Genomic DNA, 26,204 nt, shown 5'->3' with positions numbered 1-26,204 from the left:
TTTTTTCTCAGAAGTGTATGGGAGGTAGAAAAGGAAGTAAGGCCTGGTGGGCAGTGGGGGGATGTAAGCCATTCAGGGTTACATTAGTTACTTTCAAAATAACTACCTTGTTATTTTAGATCAAGGGCTTTTAAAGATGTATGCTAAGCTGTCCTGAAGGAGTTCTTCCATGGAAACTAATTAAACAATCTAGAATGGGCTGTAATGAATGGGTTGCAAGTAAAGACATATATGAGGATGAATGGGGGAAGGATTCTGCGCTAATGAGCTTCACAGATATTGGCCCTGGCCAGTTTGGAGAATAAGCTATCCCCAGAAGGGAGACAGCTCATCTCCTGATGGAGCCTCCATTCCTTAGGCCGGCAGTGTGCCACAAAGTGCACGCAGATGGGAAAGTGTCTACCCTGTGACGAGGCATGCATTTCACTCCCCAGGAGACATCCGACGACTTGGAAAGTGTGGATACATATGTGCATGCATTTGCACTCACGTGTACATGCATGTAACACCGTGGTGGCTATGCTGTGTCTCAGGGCTTTGGCTGTCATGGAGGCATTTCCTCAGAAGCCAAGAAGGCTGCTTAAAGCCCAAGACTATGATCTGCTGAAATGTCCAACCAAAATGAATGCCCTAAATCCTGCATCTAATGCATCACTAAGAATCACCTCCCATTTTCCTTGACATTGAGTAGAAGTATTATTATATGGAGGAAGGAAACTGGGAAAGTTCAATCAAAGTCTAAGAAGTGGCTCAAAACTAGTGCCTTCTCTTTAGCCACGGCCTGTGTGAGTACAATACAGCAGGAGGAAAAGATGGCCCTGGTCCAGGTCCTGGGCTGCAGGCAGGGGTCTTTGTAGTCCACATTAATAGAAGGATTTGGCTAAGCATATGAATACAGTGGAGACCCTTGCAAACACCTCCTCCTATGATGACAAGAGCTCCCTAGACCGAGCTCCGAAGCTCTAGCCAGCCTTTTTCAAATCCCAGAAGACGAGGAAGGGAAAAAGATGCCTTTCGCCAGGCGGAACAGGTCATTTGTCTTTCGGCTCATTTTGTGTTTCTGCATAAACCCCGCATCAGCCTGTTCCTGCTCCCACTTGCCAGCGAGCAGTTTTTAATTATCAGGAAAACGGTATTTAGTGCAATGAATCACCAGACAGTGAACAAGGAATCAAGTCAGCAACGAAGTGAGGCACAGACACTAGAAGCCTGGGCGCAAAAGATGTTCTCTTGCTGTTAGAGGAGATGGTGACAATATGGGCAACAGACCCCTATAGTACATGGCATTTTATAGTGATTGATGTGGCCTCCACACCATTGTTAGTAATAAAAATATCATTAAATACTGTTAGCCGTGTCTAAGTTTCCATGTTTTTGTCATAGATTGCATAACTTTGGCATAAAAGGGGCTTGTGTGAACTTCACCTTCTGGCTGTTAGTGTCTTGATGGTTAGGGCTCTGTTAGGCAGCACACCCCAGCTTTCCCACCTCCTAGTCTACAAATCTCCAATAAAGATTGAGTTTGTAAATATGTTCATGGGGAGCATGGCTTCACTGCTGTCTGGTATCTTTTTGCATGGCACAAAATAATTCTGGAAGCAGAAGGAATTCTTTTCTATGGTCAGAGGCCCTGCACCAGGGGATCAACGGAAGTGGCTGAGATGAGCTCCGGGAATGCTAGAAGTCTTTGTGGGAAATTTGAAAGGTTATGGAGACATTTAAAAGTACCAAGGGTGCAGGGGAACACAGAGAGCTCACTACTGTAAACAGCAGGTGACATGCACCGACTCAGCTATGGGAGATGACCCAGTGCCCTTGTGCAAGACTGGTGCGCACTCTGAGTGTAGAACTAGTAGCAAAGACATCTGTAGGCCGGTTGTGATAACTGATGCTAGGGTGTCAGAGGTTCCAGCAAAAGCCAGTAGTCCCCTAGCTGAGGAAGGATTGCTAGAAACCACAGGGTCGTGTCAGAGAATGAGTTGGGTTGTTTCCAGTCGTTAATATTCTTGTATCCCAGCAGGTTTTGATAGTCATAAGGGCATGTGGAAGTGTGCCTGCTTGTACCTCATTCTGAATCCAAGAGACACTTTGTCACCTTGTGGCCCATGCAGTTTTGTCCAGGTATTTGATCATGAGAGGGGAGCTATTTAGAAACATGTACAGTCCTTAAGGAACATTCTCTGATACTCTGCCTCAGGTGACAAGCCTCCTTCATTTTCCTCAATATTGCTAAACACCCAGCCAGCACCGTGGCATCCAGAGGAAAGCAAAGCTCCCAGGGCTCTTCCTGTGACTGAGACATGAAAGGGCACAGGGCTGGGCAGTGTTGAGTCAGGAGACAACACCAGGAATGGGTTGTAAACACCACAGAGACTAGAGGAGGCAGAAGGCATGGATGCCACTCTTCAAGGTCAGACTCCTTGAAGCTCCAGAACTGGAGTAAATGTGGAAGGAAACAGTACCTGTTACTACAAAGAAGTTTGGAATGTTCAGAGAGAGTCTTGGTACTGGGTGTGGAGGAAGAGGGGAACCAGATGGAAGCAGAGGTAGCAATGTTGATAGACAAAGAACGGGGGTATCAATTACCAAGCACAGGAACAACAACTGACAGCACTGGGCACACAGAGCTGGTAACTGTTTTATCGGCAGTGGAGGGGGATTCTGAGACCAGGACACTGGAGAGATCATTTTGCTGAGGAAGGGACTGTAGGCTGGGGAAGTGGTTGTGAAGTGGCCTCAGTAAGATGGCAGCATTTGCAACCAAAGCGCTGGGAAGAGAACAAGACAAGAGGCAAGAGCAAACACTCCTAGAAAATTGCTTAACACCTTCCTGCCTCGTGGGTACCTACGATCAGGACAGACAAGTCCTTCCAGGCAAGGATCTCTGGTGCTGGGCTGCTGAAGTCCTACTGGGAACCTGAGGGCAATAGATAATGATCTTGGAACTACTGGAGGTAACACTGCAGAAGCTCTGGCTAGGAGCCAAGAGCACACACATGGGTGAATCTAGACCTTTCCATTTATTTGACATTTAATAAACACTGACTAAAAACTCAGCCTGCTTTTATACTAAGGAGCCTTTCCTTGTATGTCTGCAGGCCTTCACTTACATATGATCTGCTCTTCATGTCCCAGTCAGTCTTTTCCTTCCAGGGTCCTCCTGTCCTACAAACCAGGTCTCAGGTGATTCCTTGGGGGGCAGGTGTTATCTCTGAAGTTCAGAATGTATCAACCACCCAGAATGCAGTAATTCAGACATGCTTCTGGGTGTGACTTCATCCCATCTCCCCTCTAGGGCAGGAATCTTTTCAACAGCATCCATTACTAAGAGTTCTCAAGCCCTAGCCTTACTGTAGAGGAAGCTCTTTGATGGACTGCCCTTGTGCATCTGATAACATCCTGCCAAAGAGTCAGACACTTGCCGCACAGACACAGGCAGGCAGGCAGGCTGCTCTCGTCTGGATAGGTGCTTTGTAGAATGTGTCCTTCTTGAAATCGGGTCTCTAGGATAGAGTCCATGACCCTGAGTGGTTTCTTAACAGCACAAAGAGAGGATGTAAACAGTTAACACAGCAGAGTGCTCAGAATGGCCTTACTAGTATTCTTCATCAGCGGTGCCACTGAGAGCAACCACGTGATCAGTTGGGTTTTTTTTTCCCTCCACACAAATAAATAGTGTGTGGGATTGCTCCCTATTTGTACTGCTTCGGTTTTGTTTGAACCTAAACACTAGGTTCCAGATTTAGCCTGCTAACATTTTGTCTTGCAGATTTCAAATTAGCATTCAAAGCTGTTGGGTAGCTCTGAATTTTGATTCCGTCTTTTATGGTGTTAGTTCTGCTTCCCAACTGTTACCTACAAACTCGATCAGCATCCACACGCTTGCATCTGACTCGTGAAGTTAAAAAAGCAATCAAACAAACATGGATTGAATAGGACAAGAACTAGAATAACGCCAGGGACCTTCCCCCTGAGTGATAGTCACTAATTCACTTTCCCTCCAAGTGAAGACAAAGTCTGTATCTACTTAACAATGCCTTCCATTATACCATATGATGTTTTTTTGCCAAAATAATCATTTGCTACCCATAATTCTTGAATTTACTAAATATATGGTCTAATTAGAAGAGGCAAGGTCCCATATTTTTTTCTTAATCACCTCTTGTCTATTCCTAATGATGACAGAATTCCAGTTCATATTCTCAGACCCATGTGCTTCACAGTAGCTTGGGGCATTTGTCTGGGCTGGACTCACAACTGTGTCCTCCCTTTGCTCCTCTGCTTTGTCTGAAGATTTCTGTGTTTTCCAATCTCAAGTATGATGGTTGGATTTTATGTCTATTTGCCACATATCAAATCATCTGAGTAGGGAGCCTCACCTGGAAAAGCATACCGATTTCTTTGATTGATACAAGAAAAGCCACTCGGATTGTGGGTGGTGCCTTTTGGTATCAGTGTAGATAAAAATGACGTGGCAGAAGAAAAATTATCTCTTGCCTGACTGACCTTCCTTTTGCCATCAGCTAATCTATTCCATTGCTGCTGATTCCTATACCAATACCAGAACCAGCATGCCCAAGCTTCACGGTCCAGCTGTCTTTAACACTAGGGACCAACAGTTCTCCAGGAACTTTTAGAGTTTCTGGTGCCAGATTGAGGCAGCTGAGGGCCCAGCTTCAAGGAAGAGTAGTTCTCAATTCTCAGTTTCCAGGTGTGATTCTACTGGTGTGTATGTGTGTGTGTGTGTGTGTGTGTGTGTGTGTGTGTGTGATTATTCATCCCTTTTGGTTCTCCAGAGAATCCTGATGAACACAGGTCCATACCTCATTTATTTATTTATTTATTTATTTATTTATTTATTTATCAAAACATGCTAGTAGACATTGTAATTTGTATCTTTCACTCAGAGGCAGTTTTCTTGGGACTGATCCTAAAGCCCTTAACCCTTCCACAAACCTCAATCCCTTTATCTCCAACCACATGCAACCCACCCAGCTTAGGAATCAGGAATGGCCTAAGTTCCTTGGACACCTGTTTGCATTTCCCCCAAACAGAAAGAACCACAACTTCCTGAAGTTCAGTTCCTAAACCCTCCCTGTCCTACCAGGGTCATCCTGTCCAGGTCTTCTGTTGTTAGCCAATACTTTATGAGAACTGGGCCAAGAAACCATGGCGACATATTATCTATCCATTTCTGAGCATGAGAAGCCCATGATCCTTTCCATACATCCTTGGACATGAACCCCTGGCTCAATAACTCTTTATCAGACCAACTGACCCACCCTCCAAGAGAGTGTCTTTCCACCAATTCAAATTCCACTTTACATCCCTGTTCACCAAGTTCTAGAGCAGCAGTTCTCAACCTGTGGGTCACAACCCCCACAGAGGCTACATATCAAATACCTTGTATAGCAGATATTTATATTCTGATTCATAACAGTAGAAAAATAACAGTTACGAAGTAACAATAAAAATAATTTGATGGTTGAGGATCACCACAACATGGGAAACTGTATAGAAGGGTTGTAGCATTAGAAAGGTTGAAAACCACTGTTTTAGGGTCAGGGTGAGATATGAGCCAGTTCCTGAATATAACATCATGCTTTCCAGCAACCAGATCTATCATGCCTTGACTAGTCAGGGAAGATAAATTTGCAAGCATTTTCTTTTCTGTCTCTTTCAACCTCTGTGCCACTTTAAAATGGAGAATCTGGAAGACAAGAACCGCCAACTCTTTCGTGGCACCCCCAGAGGAGCCAGGGGACTTGGGGTCCCCAAGCAATGGAGAACAGCGCTGAGCAGCTGCTACAGATGTTCTGTCACTCCCAGACCAGGGAGCCCTCAGAGCCCCAAAGCTGTCCACACCCCGTGGAGGAAATTCATATGAGGAGTCCAGGCACATGCATAGTTGTGTACATATCTGCATACACACTTGAGCCTTCTGACTCCTGGAATGGGACTCAGAGGTGGGGACTCACAAATCACCAACCAGGGTGTGGAATACTCCTTTACACTGTGTGAATATATGCCACTGTGATAGGTTTAATCAAAAGCTGATTGGCTGATAGCTAGGCAGGATTTTTAGGGCAGAGAGAATGCTGAGAAGAAGAAGGGCAGAGTCTCCAGCCAGATGCAGAAAGGAAACAGGAGGTACAAGATGAAAGAGAGGTAATTCCACATGGCAGAATATAGATTAATATAAATGGGTTAATTTAAGTTGTAAGAGTCAGCAAGTAGCAAGCGTTAGCTAATGATTAAGCATTTATAATTAATATTAAGCCTCTTTGTGGTTATTTGGGAGTGGCTGCTGGAACACAGAAAAACTCTGCCTACACCAGGGCATCTGGGATTAAACATAGAACTCCACCCAATACTGGGTACATTTAGCCTTTGCTCTACGGAAAGATCATGAGGTCTACAGCCAGACCAGAGGGTGCATAATCCACCTCTTCCACCCTCAAGATTTGTCACTCAGGAAGTCACTTGCCCTTCCAGGATTACCTCTTGTCTCCTTGAGTGGCTGTGAAGACTATGGGAGTCAAGCAAGGCAAGCTGCTATATTAAAGTTCTTAGTGTTGGCACAGATGGCATCTTCCGTGACCATCCCTCCCACCTCTACCTGCCCGTCCTTCCTTCCCTGTCAGGCTCTTCCTTCACCAGAGTTTTAGTTTTCTCATCTGCTCTTTGTGTGCTGGCCTTCCTCTCACTGCAATTCTCCAAAGAGACAGTTGTTCATAGGAAAAAAGTACATACATGCACTCAGCGCACAAGGGTGTGGCCTCAGAGAACCCAGGTCTGTGGGAGGGAACAGTTGTCAGAGCCCAGGAAGGCAGGTATCAGGGGTTGATTAAAAGAGGATAGTTGTGCCCAGAGGAGAAGGGCATTTAGGAATGGCTCATACATCTAAGGCAGCCAAAGAAGTAAACTGAACAGCCCTGTGAGAACTCTGTATCCATCTAGCACCAACTGGTGAAACTTGCTAACTGACTCTAGCCATCCTCATGGAAAGTAGGTAGCAAGGACCCTATGGCTGAAGACTGGGGATTAGTTTTTCTACAGACGCTTGGAACCAGAGATACCTCCCTCTGTGGCTATCAAGGTGATGAGCCCCCAATCTCCCACACAGGGAGCCATGAGCATTTTAGAAACACATCTGTGTACACCCAGTAGCCTGACAGAGACACACTTCAAGAGAACAGTCAAATGCCAGGCTGAAGTTGTCCAAAGAGCATCATCACTGCCCTGGATGCCTGGGGATCCTCAGAAAGACACCGTATCTTTAGAATACTTTTGAGCACTGTTTTGAAGTTTCTGGACTTCAAAATGAGATGGCATCTTTTGAACCCAATCATGTATTCTTGTGGTCCTGACTGCTTTCAGGCCAATAGGACCATCTATAAAAGTTTTATCCAAAGAGGCCAGGAACCAGATCTGAAAAGGACATTTAGTGGCTCATCACAGCAAGGAGCTGGCCCAAAGCCAACAGGGAGCTAATGTCAGAAGCCAGAGCGAGAGAAGAGACACAGAGAGTGAGCTTTGGGACAATTCTGTGGTACATATCTTCTGAGAGTCAGATATCAAAGTCTGACTTCAAGAGCTGGCCTGGGAGGCCTGGAGCCTTACGGTGGCTTCTCCTTGCAATGCCTACCCTGTACACACCCTCGTTATTAAAGGTTTGAACTTACATAAACCTTCAGCTGGGTCTTGATTGAAAAACCGTATCGACAGAGTGCCTTTTTAGCAGCCCAAACTTGTACCCTCCACTCTAGATAGAACACGTTCTCCTTCATAACATGGCTGCAGCTCTGAACACTGTATTCCTCCTCATCTCAAGTGACCTTGGAAAAGAAAAGCCTTCTGGTCCCTGAGAGTTTAGTCTTGGAAGCCATGTTTACTAACAAAAGAAGCAACCCAGTGAACCTGAACCCATGCTTCAGGTTATCCATGTCTATGAGATCTGCTCACTTCTGAATGCTCAGAACAAGAATGGTTCAGGACACAAGAGGAGGATGGGAGTGGGATGTGGTTTACGGGGGAGAGCCTGGTGTGCTGGGGAAGATTTCTCGGGGTGTGTGTGGACTTCCGAAAGAGTCATTTAGAAACAGTGTCTTCTTTAAGGATCTAAATACCTGCTGCTGGAAGCAGGAAGGTGGTCCACATATCCTCCCGGGAACTATTTGAGACTGCAGTGCTGGAATCATTCAGAGGAAGGAGCAGCAATTTTGATATAGAATTATATGTATGTTGGTGAGAGAAATTTGAGTTTCAAAAAGAATTTTTTTTAAAAAAAAACATAGGCTTAAAAGAGAGAGAGGCAGGGGTAAGATAATGAATGCGAGAAACTTTTAAAGGTACTGTTTAAAAGAAAAAACGCTTGGGAGATACCCCAGCACTTCAGCCTCCTGGGCTCTGTTATCTTTTTAATTCCCTGCATTCATGTTCTCTGGCTTATCTGTGAATTTGGTTAACACATTCCCCAGCCGCTCAACTGGATAAGATAAGGGAGAAGATGTTAATAGAGAACCCTCCATCTTTCCCCACTGAGTGTGATTTCAGGATTCATTGACTTGCTAAACCCCGTCTTCCCCTGTCTCAAATATGGCTTATCAGTGCAGAAAGTAATCTCCCACCAGGAATCCAGTGACTGTCCAAAAAGGGCGTGCAGTGGACAGCCTGGGGTCTCCAGGGACTTACAGAGAGGGGCCACTTGGGCTCGGAGGGCTTGTCAGACATTTGCTGTTATTCCTGATCATAGCTAGAGTAGCTCTGAGGACCACTGTACACACAGACTGGCTTGATTCCCCGGGGCCCTCAGAGGAGCTTTCTCTCTACTCACCTCGGCCTGTGCTGTAATGCTGGAGTTTATCGCTGTACACCGCCTCTTTGCTGTAAGCTCGTTTCCTGCAGACAGAAGAGGGGCTTTCTTAGCAGGGTCACACCCAGGCCTTGTGCCCAGACACAGAACTCAGCCTAGGTGCCTCCTGGAATCGGGAACTGGGGACTCCTCACGGGAAGGTTTTGTTTCTGCCTTGACTTACATTCTGGTTGACCAACACACATTCCCTTAGGCAGAGGCTTCATCTTTCAAGCCAAAGACCTACAGGTACCAGGAAAGGCTGTGGGCACCTGCCAAGAGGGCATTGGTGATGAGGGTGCCCATCAATACCAGTGAATTGCAGAGCCGCTCGGTGAGAGTCGGCTACAGGACTTTGCAGGCAATACCTTGGATAACCACCCAAGGCAGTTGCAAACAGTATTAAACATTCACAAGGCCTTCAGGCCAGAGCTCAGCAGAGCTCCGCTCACACCATCTCTTCCTTACCCCCTCTCCTGCCTGCTTGCCTCTTGCCTGCTGCCCAGGGCCTGAGCTCTCCAACCAGAAGACTGTCGGTGCAGAGCTGAGATGCTCCAGTGGGTCAAATGCAATTTTGTAACTGTCACTCTGGAAAGTCCTTGTGCATGAGGGGCTAAATGTCTTGGCTCAAATGAGGTTGGAGGATGGATGCTGTTTACTTATAGTCTTGCCCAGTTCCTATAGCAGGTTTTTATCCGAGGCACAAAGAAAATAAATTGCCTTGAGATTTCTAGGCTGCTGGTGGAAGAACTCACCCAGGCTGCCCAGCTTGAGGAAAGGTCAACATGGGAGAAGGGGATACAGAGAGGGGCTTCCTGGGTTCGAGGAGGACCTACCTGCTGCAGACAATGGAGATGGCCACCAGAGACACAACAAATACGACCCCAGCTGCTGCGGAGCCAGCAATCAGGGGTAGCTGCTCTCTCAGCTCCGACTTGTAATCATCTAGGTGAGAAAGAAAGGAATTAGAATCTTCCCCATACGCCCCATGCACATAGCCGGACTCGGTGCATGACACCAAAGACACCAGATATATAGGTATGTGGGGGCCCCAGTTTCTCATGCTTCTGAGTGTGAAACAGCAGGTAATTCGGGGCTGATGGCAATTGTCTCCCAAGAGAAGGTGACTCCCAGCCTTCAAGGCCTGGCTCCGAAGGTGTCTCCAAGTCCCGTTGGCCACGTTAAGAGTAAGACCAATGGAGGGGAATGGAAAGTCGTTGCTGAACAGCTTACGCTGTTGAAATGCAGCTTGTCAACAGATTCACTGAGCAGATTTTTACAGTTTATCTGCAGTCAGCCAGCGCTGCAGCAGGAGCTGTGCAGGATGAAGAGATGCCAGAGAAATTGCCCAGCACTCTGAGTTCCCACTCGACAAGGAAAGGATTGAGGTTTCTGCCAAGTGCTAATACAATGCTGCATTACTGGTAGAGTGGAACAGCTTGGGGTCACAGAAGTGGGCGGAGATTGTCCAAACCCTGGTGTTGTCTGTGTACTCTTCGTGATCTTGGAAGAAATTGTTTTACCTCCATGATTCTCAGGCCTCTTGACAGTTGATAAAAAGTCAAACCGCATCTCGTATCTGACCTACATCACAAATGAACCCAAATTCTACTTCTCTCTTATTGAATCCACACTAGCCACCCAAGTCAGCTTGTTATCCTTATCATGGTGGCGGAGGTTGTCATCGGACACTGCTAAGAAGCCATTACGTACAGCTTTAGACCCAGGCAAGAAGGCCAAACTGTTTCTATTGTATTAAGATTAGAGTTGTCAGATACAGCAAACAGAAAGCACAGCCTACACTTCAGATAACTAAGGAAATATATTTTAGTATAAATGTGCACCAAATAATGCATGGGTGATTTTCATCCTTAAACATTATTGATCTGGAATTCAAATTAAACTGATCTCTATATTTTATCTGGAAACCTCAATGACAAAGCTCAGAAGGGTCCCTACAAACCGTGAGCATAGTTGTTAAACCCCACTATTTCTGAGCCCTTCCTCAAATCTACTGGTGAAATCAGGATGAATGCATGTTTCACCAATACCTCAGCTAGGTTTTTATGCTTTCCAGTATTGTGAGCCATCTTTCATATATTTGGGCAAAAAAAAAAGTAACTTCTATAGATAAGGCTTCTGGCTCTTAGTGTGTGTGTGTGAATGTAAACACATGGGTGTTGAGGCCAGAAGACAACTTTGTATATTTCTCAGGAGCTATCCTCCTTAGTTTGGTGTGTGTGTGTGTGTGTGTGTGTGTGCAAACACATGGGTGTTGAGACCAGAAGACAACTTTGTATATTTCTTAGGAGCTATCCTCCTTAGTTTGGTGTGTGTGTGTGTGTGCGTGTGCTGTGTAGATGTATGGAGGTCAGAGGTAACACAGATATACTCTGCAATAGAATCACCATTTTTTTAAATACACAGTCATCACAGAACTTGAAGGTTAGCGATCCAGATGGATTGGCTGGCCATCAAGCCCTAAGATTCCTCTGTTTCCCCAGCCCCGGGATTACAGACACAAACTGCTCTACCTGGCTCTTTATATAGATGCTAGGGATCCGAACTCAGATCCTCATATTTAGACAGCAAACACTTTACTGATAGCATCCACCTTGTCTTTTGAGACAAGATCTCTCACTGAAACCCAGGGCTTACCAATTAGGCTAAATTGGCTGGCCACCTAGCCTCGGGGATCCACATATTTCTACCTCCCTGGCACTGGGATTACAAATGTGTGCAACCCTGCCAAGTTTTCTTTTTCTGTTTTGTTTTTAACATGGGTTGTGATGTTGACTCTTGTGTCCTTATGCTTTAAAGCATATTGCGACGAAGCTATCTACATAGACTGTTGTTGACTACTTAAAGCACCTCATTCTATAGACTATAGAAAGAAGCTAAGAAGACTGGAGGTGAGATTTCGGGTTCCTCAGCTGAGAGCGTTGTTTGTGAATTTGTGATATATATATATATATATATATATATATATATATATATCTGTGTGTGTCAAAGTATGGCTTTATGCAATCTGAGTGCAGGTACCCATGGACATCAGAGGGCATTGGGTCCTCTGAAGCTGGAGTTACAGGTGGTTCTAAGTCCACTCCTGAAGTGAATGTTGGGAAGTGAACTTGGGAAGACAGTACACATTCTTAAGAACTGGACCATCTCTTCAGCACCACCTGGGAGCTACAATGATAAGTCTTTGACAAAGTCTTCATAAATCAAGTCTTCATAGAACAATATAAAACTCAAAGGTAATAATGATGATGACGATAACGATAATAATTAATACTAATGGGGAAAAAATTCAGTCAAAGGTTAGCACACAGTAGCTAAGAGTGGCCAGGGCACCATGTGGCAGTCACCTGCCCAGTATAGCCACTGATCTAGGAGGGTCCCACATGTCCTCCTGCCTTGATGGCCCTCCTACTAATCAGTCTTCAAACTCCTTTTCTGCTGCAGTCCCGCCTGCAGCTTCTGTGAGCATCATCACCAATAAACAAGTACTGTCATTAAGATAAATTCTCTGAAATTTGGCCACTTACCAGAACTCTCTTACATCTTCCCTCTCTTGGGTCTGCAAAACTTAACTGCCAAATGTAAAAAGAATAGCCTTCTTGGGGGAGATTTGTTACTTCTTGATTTGTCTAGCAGAATTGCCAAGAGACCAGTACTCAGAGCATTTGGAGTTTGGGGCTTTTAATCCTGTGTACCTCCTGATGCCAAAGTGCCTATAAATCTGGATGGTAAGTGAGGTGCAAAATGGGGGAGCAGAGTCCTTCAGGGAGAAGCAGATGGCCTGCGTTCTTCCCATCCCAGAAGTGTTATTAATCTCAATGAATGGCTCACCTTTCTACCCCATCTCACCAGCCTCGAAACGTGAGAGAAAACTCACCTGGCATAGACTCAACGGGCTACACACTCTAGTCTCAGAAGGGCCAGACGGCTCATGCAAACCATCCAGCTGTGTTGCTTCGTAGTGGGGGGCACCATCTGGGGTAACCGTGGCTCTCCTTAATCTCTCTCCTCATACCAGAAAACAACCCAGCCCTGGCTTCCATAACTTTTTTTCGCAAGAAATTTGTTAAACAATTTGTTTTTTTTTTTAAAAAAAATATTTCTTTTGTTTTTTTTTTTAAAAAATATTTCTAATTAGTGTAGAAACCGCTTTCAAATATGCGTGTCAAGATAAAACCTCAGGTCTTATCAAGCACCCAGCCTAAGAGCGTCAGTCTAAAATAGAAAGCTTTGTGAAAAAAGACACTTCAAATGTGTGTTAACTAGCAAGGAAAACATGAAGGGCTTCCAGTGGATGGGATGAAGAATAGATTGACATTTAGAAGTTCGATGGAAATGGCTCATGAATGAGTCGATATAGGCAGATAGATAGGCACAAACTCTGGCAGAGGGCGAGCTAAGGGAAAGAGGTGGGTAGTGAGGCAGCCATAGCCACGCACAATGCCAAGGCTGCAGCAGATTGTCCACTGAGCTAATGATGGGGGTGGTCTCAGAGGACCAGGAAGCAAAGTTAAAACAGGACAAATAAGCTCCCCAAGAAACATATTTAAAGGTGTGTGTGTGTGCAATAGTCCATAGAACTGGCAACCTGGAAGGATCTAAAATGTCCCAGGAAACAAACCTCTTGGCATATATCTATGAGACAGTTTCCAGCCTGAGCTGAGATGGGAAGACATACCCTAAATATAGGTGACACAGGGGTCCTGGATTGGATAAAGAGGAGAAAGGGGCTTGGTGCTACCATCCACCTCTTTCTGTTTCCTGACTGTGGGAATGATATGGACAGCTGCTCAGGTTCCTGTAGCCATGACTTCCCACCATATACCCCCACCCCCACCCCGGCACTGTGGGCCAGGATGATGAACGCCTCTTTCCTTCTGTTATTTCTGCCGTGTGTTTTGTCGCCATGAGAAAAGGTATTCAGAAGGATGTTTTTCTCTCTCTGAAAACACCCGAGCAGGTCATGGGTGAAGTGACTGCAATATTCTGAGATCCTGGGCACATGGCCCAAACATTGCCTCCTCTTTTTTCTCCCCTTCTCGTAAGTCCAAGCATAGAGGAGTGAGATGGAGGGGAGAAGGAGGCAGCGCAGGTCCCTGAGTCCTCTTAAGGAGACAAGAAGGCACCTGTAAGACAAAGGATCTCACTATCCCGATGCAGAAACACAGAGTATGCAGCCACATGGGGTACCCTTCCAGGGCGTTCAATCAAATGGTGGGAGAGACACAGACCAGACTTCAGAGTGCCGAAACAGTCCACATAGCCCTCCTTGGAGGCCAGACCTACATCCCTAGTCTAGCGGAACTGGGTATCGTGGAGATTTCTATGGGGTTGTTTTCTTTCACCATTGCCTGCCCTGTGCCTGCGTCGTTCCCCACCCCACCCAACCCTCACTCCCCCTCACCTGCCTTACCATCTGTCAGCGTCTGGAAGCACATCTTGCCACTGAATTTCCCATAGCCAGCCACAGTCCGGGCACGCACTTGGACCACATACACCATGCCGGGCCGTAGCCCATCAATACGGGCCGTGTTGGTCTGGCTCCTGGCCATGGAAGAGTTGAACTCATTGTGCTCCTAAAGAAGAGAGAGACAAGGGAAGGGAAAGGGGTCGTCAGACAGCTCCTGAGCACTGTGACCCCAGGCAGCTCTGTGAGGGTACTCAGTCCCATCAGTTCTTGGTCTTACACCTTTGGTAGAAGTTGTCCACCTTCTGAATGAGGACAGCCTGCCTGGACCAAGGGAATGGAGAGTCAGCTTTGGGCCATGGGTGGCGGTACCCTGAAGAAAGGAACCTGAGGGAAGAGTTGAGCTCCTACTTCCTAACTGGACGTTCGTAGATGTTTTCCGCCCATGCCTCAGCTCTCCCTCAGGATTCACAGATAAAATAACAGCTCCTGTCAGCTTTGCAGAGTCCATCACATCTCTGACCTCAACAACGGGAAGCTTTGCGGCCTCCACGGGCAGCTCGTCTACCTCTGTTTGCCTCTGCTGAGGTGCAGTGTTTTCTCTCCCTGCTCGAGATCTGTTAGCCGTGCTATCCAATTACTGTTCTGGATGACTCCTGAAGTTCCTCCGAGTGTCCAGGAAAGGGCTTTGGCTCTCGTCTGATGAAGCAGCAGAGGTGATTCTAGACTGCATCTCACACCTGTTTCTGCCTTCTCCTGGCCTTATCTGGGTATGCACGCTCCAACTGCCACCATCAGCTCCGGAGACAGCACATCTCTTCTCCCTGGGACCTCATCCCTCCCATCAAGTCTAGGAATCAATCCATCTTCCTATCTGCCTCTCTCTAATACCTGATGCCTTGTTCTCTATGGTCTCATCTGTCTATCCCATATCTCTGGTGTGTGCTGACTTGTGTATATTAATTGTGTTTCTCCCTGGCTCTTCTCACCATAAGTACTTTTAAAGCATTCATCTTCTTGCTGCTGGTCTTATTTAATAACAGATTGTGACTGAACTCCAATCCCTTCTGAAGCTTCTCCCCCGCCCCATATGATGTGTGCTCAGTGTCAAGGTTTTTATCTTAAGGGGCCCCTGCTTTAACTATAATCAGATGGAAACCAAACTTCTCAAGCTAGACAACCATGCCCTTCAGGATGGAATCAGTCCTAATCTCTCACGTTCCCTCTAAACTGTGGTTTTACTATTCCTCTGGGACCACACCCAAGCCACCGGCATTGTTCAAGGCTGTTTCCCCATTCCGAAATGATCCTGCTCCCTCCAGGTTATTTAAGCTCACATTCTCCAGTGCCTTTTCCCAAGAGAGTCCTATTTTATTTCCCGGACCCATAGGCTCTTCCTTACTGTCTTTGCTGTTTACAGCTCACTCCTGCTTAGCACCCTATACATCAGCCTGGTCTCTGTTCCGCGTGAGCACATCTTCTCTCTGTAAGGGTTCTGGGCTCCCGCTAAGTGTGCACGAACAACAGCTGAGAGTCTGGGTCTGCCTCTCTACGCACAGTGAATGCTGGTGCATGAGGACTGCATTGAAGAGGAAGAGGCTGGGTCACGAACAACAGGCCAATCCCCGACCTTCTGTGCAGATCTGGGAAACCATTAGGCGCTCTAGGCTGAATGGTTCAAGAGGCAAGGAGACAATTGAGAGAAAGGGGTACACAGAGGTTCTACAACCTATACGCTCAGCCAAATCTCATGGAGAAAACATGGGGAAGTGAACTAGCACAAAAGAGAAATTCTCATTTTCCTCAAATATGTAGAACTGTGCTTTGCAAAAGCAAAGCCCACTGGGTTCTCTCACCCGATTTGTCAACCAGGTTATTGTATATATGGGTGTGTATGTGTTGTGGCTCCAAAGTGTGATTGGTCTCTTCTGGGGAGACAACACCTTGTGAAATGGATGGGAAGACACACGGATGACAGGAGTGTTGATTGTGTAATGTGGTAGTGGGAAAACGGTTGTGCAGATGTATCAAAAGAAAAAAAAAACCCAAGGAGAGAGCTATTCAGATGAAATCAGGAAAGGGGAGCATAAAAGCCATCATACAGATGAAAGAAATCAGCCACATTGCATTGGTTACTGGAGAGCAAGAAGAGAATAAAACAGACTAAAAGAAGGCACGAAAGGGCCGAGGGGCTTACAAAGTGTACTGGATAGTTTTGTGTCAATTGACATAAGCTAAAGTCATCTGAGAGGAGGGAGACTCAACTAAGAAAAACCCTCCCATAAGATCCAGGTCAGAAGGCAAGCCTATAGAGCATTTTCTTAATTAATGATGAAGCGGGAGGGCCCAGACCATTGTGGGTGGAGCCCCCTAGGCTGGTGGTCCTAAGTTCTATATGAACTGAGCAAGCCATAAGGAACAAGTCGGTAAGCAGAACTCCTCCACGTCCTCTCCATTAGCTCCTGCCTTGTTTGAGATCTTGCCCCAACTTCCTCTGATGATGAACACGAAGTGTAAGCCAAATAAACCCTTTCCTCACCAACTGGCTTTTTGGTCATGGTACTTCATCACAGCAATAGAAACCCTGACTAAGACACAAAGAATTAGCATATCTGGCGTGCAGGTGGCACGGGGGAAGTAATGAAAAACTTTGGCTTAAGAAATCATGGGTTCAAGGTTAGCTTCAATTGACAGTGGAAAGTTACAAAATGGCCCTTCTGGAGGGGTTTCCCACTGAGCCCTGGGGGTTGTTGTTTGGACAGGAACTTCTCCCTGGCCTGTGCATCTACTTGAAGAACTGGGGCTGGAGAGGATTCCCCTGGGCTCCTCTCCACTCCGCTGAGGGACTGAGCAGATGGAAGGCTGTTCACTGTCGAAGGGATGTCATCTAGAACTTACTAATTACTACTTTGACACCCTGAAGACAAGAGATGAGAAACTACGAGCATCACCCCATCAGGTCGCGAAGAAGAACGCACCGTTGCTACAAAATGCAGGCAGCTGTCTGACTGCTCTGGTTTAGCTGGAATCAGACGAAATCACGCACTGCTTGAGATGAGTGAACCTCTGACTGGGTGGCGCCGACTACGGGGAAAGCGTTTTTGATATATTGGCATTTGGATGGTGAGGACCAAATGTTAACCCACAATCACTTTCCAGTCCACACACTCCCAAAGCGGTTCAGTGATTAAAACGGGCATCAGTTCTTGTTCTTTGCCAAGTCATTAATCAACTCCAGACAAATGAGTGAGAGCGATAAGCAAGGTTGCTTATGACTGGTTTGTAAGGATGTGACGATGGAGGACACAGCTACTGAGGGCGGTGGTTATGTCTCCATTATCTCTGCACCCCCATCAGCATCCAAACCCCTCACTGCCTGGGCTCGCCACAGCTCAGTGCTAAGGGAATGAGCCAAGGGCACACTTACCATCAGCTGAGCATAAGGTATTGCTAAGGTCCAGGAGCGTTCCTGTGAGATCTTGAAATCTGAAGAGCAGAAATCCCCCCAACCTAAACCAACCGGCCCTAGCTTAGGCTGTTGTTATGAGGAGCTGGGGAGAACTAGACACTTAATCATAAAGACAGCTGAGGGCAGATGTAGATGCTCCCTCCCCCACATGGTTTGCCTACATGCACTGACAGCAGGAGTGGAAATGCTACAAGACAGTAAACAAGAGAGAATGATGAATGGGACTCCATTGAGATGGGGAAAGAGATGAACATGGGAGAGGCACAGGGAGTGTCCTTAGTTCTCTGATCTGAGCTCTCAATTGATAAACTCCTGGGAAAGGCAGAGTCCCACTGATTCTAGTCACAAAACTAAAGTTGAAAAGTATCCCCAGTATCTACTGCGAGACTTGTTGGGCAGGAGACCCACAGGGGAGCTGGTGGAGGCTGCAAAACTACCACCAATGGGCCAGCCACTTGCTTTATAAATAGCATGCTATTGCACATGGCCACGCCCACTTCCTGAGTGCTACTGCACACAGCCACGCCCATCTCTTCCTATGCTGCCTGCCCTGCTTTCCTGTTAGAATGACTCTTGGTTCAGATGAAGGGAATGGGACATCCACAGGGAGAGGAGGTGGTGCAGGATGGGGGAATAGGGAATTTTGTTTCACGGACTAGATCCAAGACATCTACTGGGCAGGATTCTATTTGTACTGGTGAAGCAGACTTGGCGATCATTCATTTTGCTTACATGTCTTTGGGTTTAATATTAAAACCTAGTATCTTATTTCAGGAGTCACTCTGATACAGAAATCCTGAGCAGAGATGATAATTTCATACAATCTCAGAAATTTCCAGCATTGAAATATAATAAAAATGTCGGTAATTTGGTTCTTTGACTCCCTATATGTGACCTGTGTGGTCATGTCTATCATTTAGCCTTTATGTGATTTACTTCCATCATCTATAACTGATTATAAGTGGCTCATGAGTGTATTTCTTTCAAGGATCAGAACTAATATATCTGTGTGTATTTGAAACATAATAGGTACTCAATATATGATGAATTACCATTTCGGTTATTATTTCAAAATGCCCTCACAGGCTAATGTCTTTTTCTTTAGTCATATTGGAAATGGTCAAGGCAACGTAATGGATTTCACAGCGGAGCACTTTGTAAGCAAAGGAGAGGTCCATTCTCATATGCTCAAGGGTGGTCAATGACTAGGCAATGAATCCTATGTGTTCCCAAGGAAAGCATCCCACCCTCTGGAGGAAGGACAATAATATGCTTCACTGAGGTGTGCAAGCTGCCTCGGGCACTGAGTATTATGTGTATGTGTGTATTAATAATTAGTATGAATTAATGAGCAGCAAGGGGATGGCCCAAAAGGAGAGACTAATGTCCTTCATAGCCTAAGAAGCTCAGGTTAATTACAGTGCTGCAAGCGGGGAGGTTTGAATGGAAATGCAGAGCGTGGCAGAAGCTGAGCTGGGCTGGGGAAAAGGAAGCCAGGGCTCAGAGGCATGAGCCACATGGCTGTGGTCCCAGGTTACGTAGAGCACTTGACCTCATCACAGCTGCCCACTGAAGAATCTGCCTTGTCCACAGCAGGTGAGGTAGAAGCAGAGTGGTTGGCACCAGTGCCCTCAGCCCCTTGCCAACACTGCCACCTGCTGCAGGGTAAAAGAGCAGGTCTCACAGCCTAGCTGTATGACTGACCTATGCAAGTATTTCTGTTTGTTTTTATCCTCTTTATGTTTCTTTGTCCAAAGCGGCTATAATAATCCTGGGATATGAAAGGAAGTGCAAATCTTATTAAGTAAGCCCTGGGCACAAATAGGCACATTTTAGGAAAACCCTTCTTCTACACGAAGTATGATTTCAACAGGCCTGAAAGATCACATGTACGGTAAAAAGGACTGGGCAGACCCAGGTCAATGACCCAGTACATTGTGCAGCAAATTGATAACTGTAGCTTGGTGGGGACTCCTATGTCAGCTTTGATACAAGATGAAATCAATGGGTCCAAACAGCTTAGTGGATGAATTCTAACCTTATTATCTCTCCCCAAAATGTTTTTGCACGAATTGATCTCTAACTTTGCAGTGAATTGGGTATAATGGTGAGCTGGCTCATTTTATATCAACTTGATACAAGCTAGAGTCATCTGAAAGGAGGGAACCTCAACTGAGGATGTGCCCCCATAAGATCCAACTATAGGGCATTTTCTCCATTAGTGATTGATGGAGGAGGAACCAGCCCATTGGGGATAGGGACACCCCTGCGCTGGTGGTCCTGGGTTTTCTAAGAAAGCAGGTAAGTCATGAAGAGGAAGCCAGTAAGCAGGACCCCTCCATGAGCTCTGTATCATCCCTGCCTTCAGGTTCCTGCCCTGCTTGAGTTCCTGGCCTGACTTCCTTCAGTGATGGACTATGATGTGGAAGTACAAGCCAAATAAACCCTTTCCTCCCCAACTTGCATTTGGTCATGGTATCTCAGGATCCAGCAATGATTACCATAACTAAGACAAACAGGCTAAAATTACCGCCAGTTCATTGAACGTTCTCAATCAACTGTCTCTGAAGGCCAGTGTTCCCTGAATGCTGTCTCATTAGCCTCACTGGCAGGTGCTCCCATAACGTTGAGGAGCATAGCACCCCACAGGCAAGACTGGCTACCTAGACTGGTCTGTACCTCCACTTTCAGGGATGTAAAGCTGCTACCATTTCACACATGTGCAAGATGTGCCCTGCAAAGGTTAAGTCACAAGACCACACACAGCAGCTTGTAGGGGCACTGGAAATCAGGACTTTGTTTCTAATACGATGCTATTCGGCCATTCATCTGGCCTCTTTGCAGGCCTGTGGGATCTTCATTCCTGATTCTCTCTATATCCATCATCCCCATTGGATGACCTACCTCACTTAGACCAAGGATTTTCATACCATGTACATCCCAACAGCTCACACGTGGGCATCTTCAGCCTATCCCCTTTGCTAACTCTAAATTAAAAGTTATCTTCTGGCTGAGGTCACCAATTTTCTATTCCACATCTCTACCTGGCTTTCCTACAGGCATTTCAGCCACAAAGCTGCACTTCTGCTCTTCCTTCCTTCCAGTTTCCATTACCCAGGGAGGTCTTCTCGGTTGACGTTGCCTACGTCATCCTAGAAGGTCTCTTGACATTCATCCACACGCCATCTAACTTAGAAATCCAGTTAGCCCTGCCTGTAGTGTATACTGGATATCTAGAAGCCAGCTAATGTCAACAGCTCATGGTTGATGCTCCAATTCGAATATCTATCTTCCTGACAGATACTATGGATCTAGCAGGCCTATTTACAGCCTGAACGGCGTTCAGAATATAAGTCACATCCTGCCCCTCTCCTGCTCTGAAACCTGCGGTGGCTCCCTGCCTTACTCGGTAGTAAAGCTTGATTCAATATTGCTCAACATGTTGACGTCCCCTGGTATCTAGCCCCTTACAGCTCCTATCATTCCAGGTGTTCTCATCTGCTGCCTGCTCCTGGAGTCACAGCTGTGATGGCATCTCAGAGTCTGCCACTCTCTCCTTGCCGAGATAACTGCTTCATAACTAACTTTCTTCAGATACTGAAAGAGTCTCATCTTCTCCAAGAGGCTAAGACCTTTTTATTTAAGTCTATAACTTATCCTTGTCTGGCCTTTACAAAGCCATTCATTTGCTCTGCTTCTTTTTTTGTTGTTTAATTTTTTAAAAATTATTATTTTTGTGTGTGTCTTTGTGTGTCTATATGATGTGGGGTGTATATGTACCAGTGTATATGTGTAGAGGTCGGAGGACAATTTGCAGGAGTTGACTGTCTTTTTCAACTTTTATTTGGCTTCTAGATAACAAATTCAGGATATCAAGCTTGCTCACAAAATACCTTTACCCTCTGAGGGCCCTGCCAGAACCTCTATATTTTAATGCTACTATTTTTCACATGCTAATCATTTCCATATTTTGTATGTTCACTGTTTAGCCTGTCTCCCTCTTTTGGGAAGCAAGATTCCTGATAGCAGAACTCTTTTGTTCACTAACATCTCCTAGAATAGGACTTCCCAAATAGTATCGAGATCAAACTCTTCAACAAATAAACAAATGCATCTGGTGTTTTTCTAAACAGTGTGTTGGATTAGTTCAGGAAGAAATGTATTTTCTCAGGATTTTTTGCACATGCTGCAATTCAGCCCTGTGGAGAATGTCCTGTTTCCGTGGATGATGAACAGGCCAGGGACCAGCCCTACAGGGTACTGTTTCCCTTTTCTTGGCAAGTCATGCGTTGGGTAGCCCTCAGTAGCAGCTGCTGACAAGCAGTCAGGGAATGCAACACACAAATTGCTATGTCAATTCATTTTTTATCTCACCCTTTCAAATGTCCAACTGCATGCCCTTTACCCTCCACGTTAGTGTCATGACACATGCATATCATTTATAAATAAATAAGCTTGAGTTGGAGGCATGGGATCAACAACTTGGAAAACAACCATTTACAAGACTCCAAAATCCTCTGAAGGTGGATAAAACCAGGTGGTTTTATCACATCCCCCTTGGTACAGAAAATACATGGCTGTAGGAAGGGTAGTGGTTTCCACAGCCCAGTGTAGTCTCCAGACTATCAGATGATGAATCTGAAGGCTGTCTCCCAGGTCAATGAAAAGAACCTGGGTAAGGCAGCCCCAGCTTTCTCCCCAGGGGTCCCCTGTCTTCCAGCACCCAATTCCTCCTCCCTAGGGGTCCTCCAGCCTATCTCCTTGTGACCTCCACTGGGTGACCTTAGAAGCCTGGGGTCAAAGGTGGCTCACCTTCTCGTAGTACCGGATCTCATAGTCCAGAATGATGCCATTGGGTTGCTCCGGCTGAGGCCATGACAAGGTGATGCTCCTCATGGTAGCACTGACCTGGTGCATGATGGGGACAGTGGAGGGGGCTGTGGAGAGAGGAAGAGACAGGGTAGCCGAAAAGATACTCAAGATAGGAGAAGTGTTATCTTTTGGAGATGAATAGAAAGAGGTGATTGGGTTTGAGTTCTGTGCTTTCCCATTAGCTGATCTGAGTCTGCAGAACTCCCTGTGGGGTTTGTGGACTGAACGGAATTGAGATGACAGAGGAGAGAGATGGTGAAAATATCGTAGAGGAAGACATATGTGGGTAGGGCTGGGGTGAATTTGGTGTATTTATGGCACAGAAGGAAAAACTCATACCAGGGCTAGTGATGTGGTTCAGCAGGTAAAGGTGTCTGCTGTGAAAACCTGGCAACCTGAGTTCAAGCCCCCAAACTGGAACAAAAGTGGAATGAGAAAATTAACTCCATGGACGTGACCTTTGACCTTCATATGTGTACTGTGGCCTATGTGTCAACACACACACTTTAAAAAAAATCAGTCCAAAATAAGAGAGAGCTGGAAAAATAGGAGGAAGAGACAGGAAAAATGAGAAGCCTTTTGAAGTACAAGGTGCTGAAGGACCCTCAATGATGCAGTAATGGGCTCAGCTACTGTAGGGCAGAAAACCTGGGCAAAGGAGGAGCAGCGAGAGTAGAACAGATTAGCGCAAAGTAGCTGTACAACAGAAAGGGACATCCCAGCAAATATTTCTTTCCATTTTTGTGTGTAGGATTTTCATACACTTCCAAAAGAAAGGAGGCAGCATCCCTCACGAAGACAGGAACACAGAGCTACAACTGAACCCCCATCAGCACTCTCTGAGTGAGAGCATTTGCAACGAAGAACTCACAAATGCAAACGAAGAAATGATACATAGAGCAAACGTTTGGAAACAGGATAATAATTCCAAGATCAGCAAAGATGATTATGAAATTTCTGTTAGGAAATAATATTTATCTCTCAATTCAACATTTTTCACAAGGCGTAAGTGAAATGAAAACAGTCTGGAAATAATAAATGAGGGCTGTCTTCCTAAGGGAAGAGGAGGGTAATGGATGAGGCTCCGTCTGCGCTCTGCTCGGGGGCTGTTGTGTTTAGTCTTGCCACTTCTGCAGTGATGAAGGTCATTTCCTCACTGGAACTCTGCTTTACAAGGGTTTCTCTGGGGACCATGGCTGAGTGACATTTACTATCCTCAACTTAAGTTAATGGATTCCCTCCAAGACCTGGAATTACAGAGCACAGCTAGCAGATCATACAAGTGGAAGGCATGGCCTTGCCCACAGTTCACCGGACTCGAGCACCTACTAAAGTCAGTCTGTGCCAGGGAAGGAGAAGCCGAGCAGGCATTCTAAAGATGCTCCCAGTTGTGTGAGCCACACAGGGTGAGAAGTGTGGGAAATGCTACCAGAACACCTTAGCATCAGAGTGTCCTCTGGGACTTCGGAGGTTAGTTTGCACAAAGCCTATTACATACCATGTGTTGGCCATGACAGTGCACCTTTCTGAGCGCCTACGCCTAAGGGTGAAACCGACGAAGGGCCTCAGATGCTGTGCCGTGTATTTGCAAAGAGACTTGCCTCCTTCAGAGTTCCAGCTAAGCACCGAGTAGCCCACATATCTATGCAAAACATGGGTTTTCCCAGTAGACACTCCTAATCAAAGATTCTACAATGAGCTATCCAAGGCTTCATGATAATAATACAGGTGTACTAAATTTCTCTGGTGTGGGAGGTCCTTCTGTCTATATGTTGCTTTTATTGGTTAATGAATAAAGAACTGCTTTGAGCCTATGGCAAGAGCGGAACAGAACTAGGCGAGGAAAACTAGGCTGTATGCTGGGAGAAAGAGAGCAGAGTTAGAGAGAAGCCATGAAGTTACTAGAGAAAGATTCTGGGAACTTACCCAGTAAGCCACATGACGATATACAGATTAATAGAAATGGCTTAAATTAAGATGTAAGAGTTAGCCAATAAGAAGCTAGAGCTAATGGGCCAAGCAGTGATTTAATTAATACAGTTTCTGTGTGATTATTTCCAGGCTAAGCGGCCTGGGACAAATCAGTGGCCTTCCTTCAACATTCTCCTACCCAGTCCTCTTTTGTTCGTTCGTTCGTCCGTCCATCCGTCCCTCCCTCCCTCCCTCTGTTTCTTCCTTCCTTCCTTCCCTCTCACTTTCACTGGAATGGGATAACTACTGTGGTCTGTTGGCTCCCCATAAAATGTCCCAACCCAACACTTGCTGCCAAGTTCCTGCTACACGTGGGACACCCTGCTCTGTGTTTCTGTAATTCTCACTCCTTATAGACCTTCCTTATCCATATCTCAGATTTGTCTTCTTCCCCTTGGTCTCACCTCTCCCAGCTAAAGCAATCTAGAACAGTCCTTGTTACGCATAAGAGCTTGTCAAAGACCTAACGAAACAAGTCAAACTGTACTTGAGTTTTCCCTGCTATAAAGAATAGTTAACTGCTACAAGTATTTCTGCCACAGCAAGACATGCTGCTGCCTACAGTATCTCTTACTCAATGGGCCTATGTTATCAAGAACTCTGTAGTCATGAGATAGAGGCATCAGTCCAATGCTTCTCCATAGCTTATACTACAAGTTAAGTTTAAACCTAGTATCTACTATGTTTTGTGTATTCTATTAATTTGACTATTAGCCTTCAGATCAAAAGCATGTCTTTATTGTCCTATCTTGAAGTTAGGGTTGAATATAAACTCTAGATTTCCCCGAGGTATGTCCTCTCTCACCATGAATGTAGAGTTGGGTTTCTGTGGTGGAGATGCATAATCCCTCTTTGCTTTTTGATGGTGTTATATTTGATCTACTAATCTAACAAGCTGAAAGGACATTTTACCCTCATCTCAACTGTCTAATGCATTTTTTCTCTCCTACTTTGGTATTATAACCCAGCTATGTTGATTAATTAAACAGTTACTATTGTATCTGCCAGGTAGTTGCTCTTTTAGGTTCTAAACATACATTCATGAGTAAAGTTTCTTACCCTCTTAAAACCTATTCTCTACTAGAGGGATTCAGAGTATAGATATGATAAATAAATAGCAAGATATATAAGAAATAATAAGTAAAGTGGGGAAACCAAGTAGGGAAAGAGGAAGTAGAATGCCAGGGTCGGAAGTATACGGCTGGCCTGTAGTCAGCAAAGAGCTCCCTGAGTAGCAGGTACAGGAGTGCAAGCAAAAGGAGAGTGGGACAGCATTGAGTGTCTGACCCGAAGGCATCACAGTCAAGGGGGAGGGCCAGATTTGTGTGTGTGTGTGTGTGTGTGTGTGTGTGTGTGTGTGTGTATACACATTTTGTTTGGTTTGGGATGGAGCTATTTAATAAAGTTGTTAAAATTTATTAAGCTACATGAGATGTTTGCTATATTGTCATAAACTAGGCTCTACATTAGATAATCCTTCCCAACTGTAGGCTACTGTTTGAAGCACATTTCAGTTAGGTGCAGTGAGTGATGTGGCATTGTCATTTCCTCCCAAAATAACCATTCCTTCCTGGAGAGAGGAGGGAGCCTCATAAGACTCAGAAAGCTCA

General features: G+C 45.6%; 1 protein-coding gene across 1 annotated transcript in view; it reads right to left on the bottom strand.

Moving 5' to 3' along the window:
• Positions 1-26,204, bottom strand: part of Ephb1 (EPH receptor B1) — a 437,502-nt gene that overhangs the window by 75,867 nt on the left and 335,431 nt on the right. Inside the window, exons 6-9 of the mRNA XM_041677153.1 lie at positions 22,564-22,688; positions 14,289-14,451; positions 9,691-9,799; positions 8,837-8,901 (exon numbers count right to left, since the gene is read on the bottom strand). Of these exons, the coding sequence (XP_041533087.1) occupies positions 8,837-8,901; positions 9,691-9,799; positions 14,289-14,451; positions 22,564-22,688 (462 nt within the window). The remainder of the gene's footprint in view (positions 1-8,836; positions 8,902-9,690; positions 9,800-14,288; positions 14,452-22,563; positions 22,689-26,204) is intronic.

Source organism: Microtus oregoni, unplaced genomic scaffold (genome assembly GCF_018167655.1).
Source record: "Microtus oregoni isolate MIOR12 unplaced genomic scaffold, Mior012 000028F_ref0000031, whole genome shotgun sequence".
NCBI classification, from domain to species: Eukaryota; Metazoa; Chordata; class Mammalia; order Rodentia; family Cricetidae; genus Microtus; species Microtus oregoni.
The sequence above is the reverse complement of the archived record's forward strand: the minus strand, read 5'-3'. Positions and strand labels throughout refer to the sequence as shown.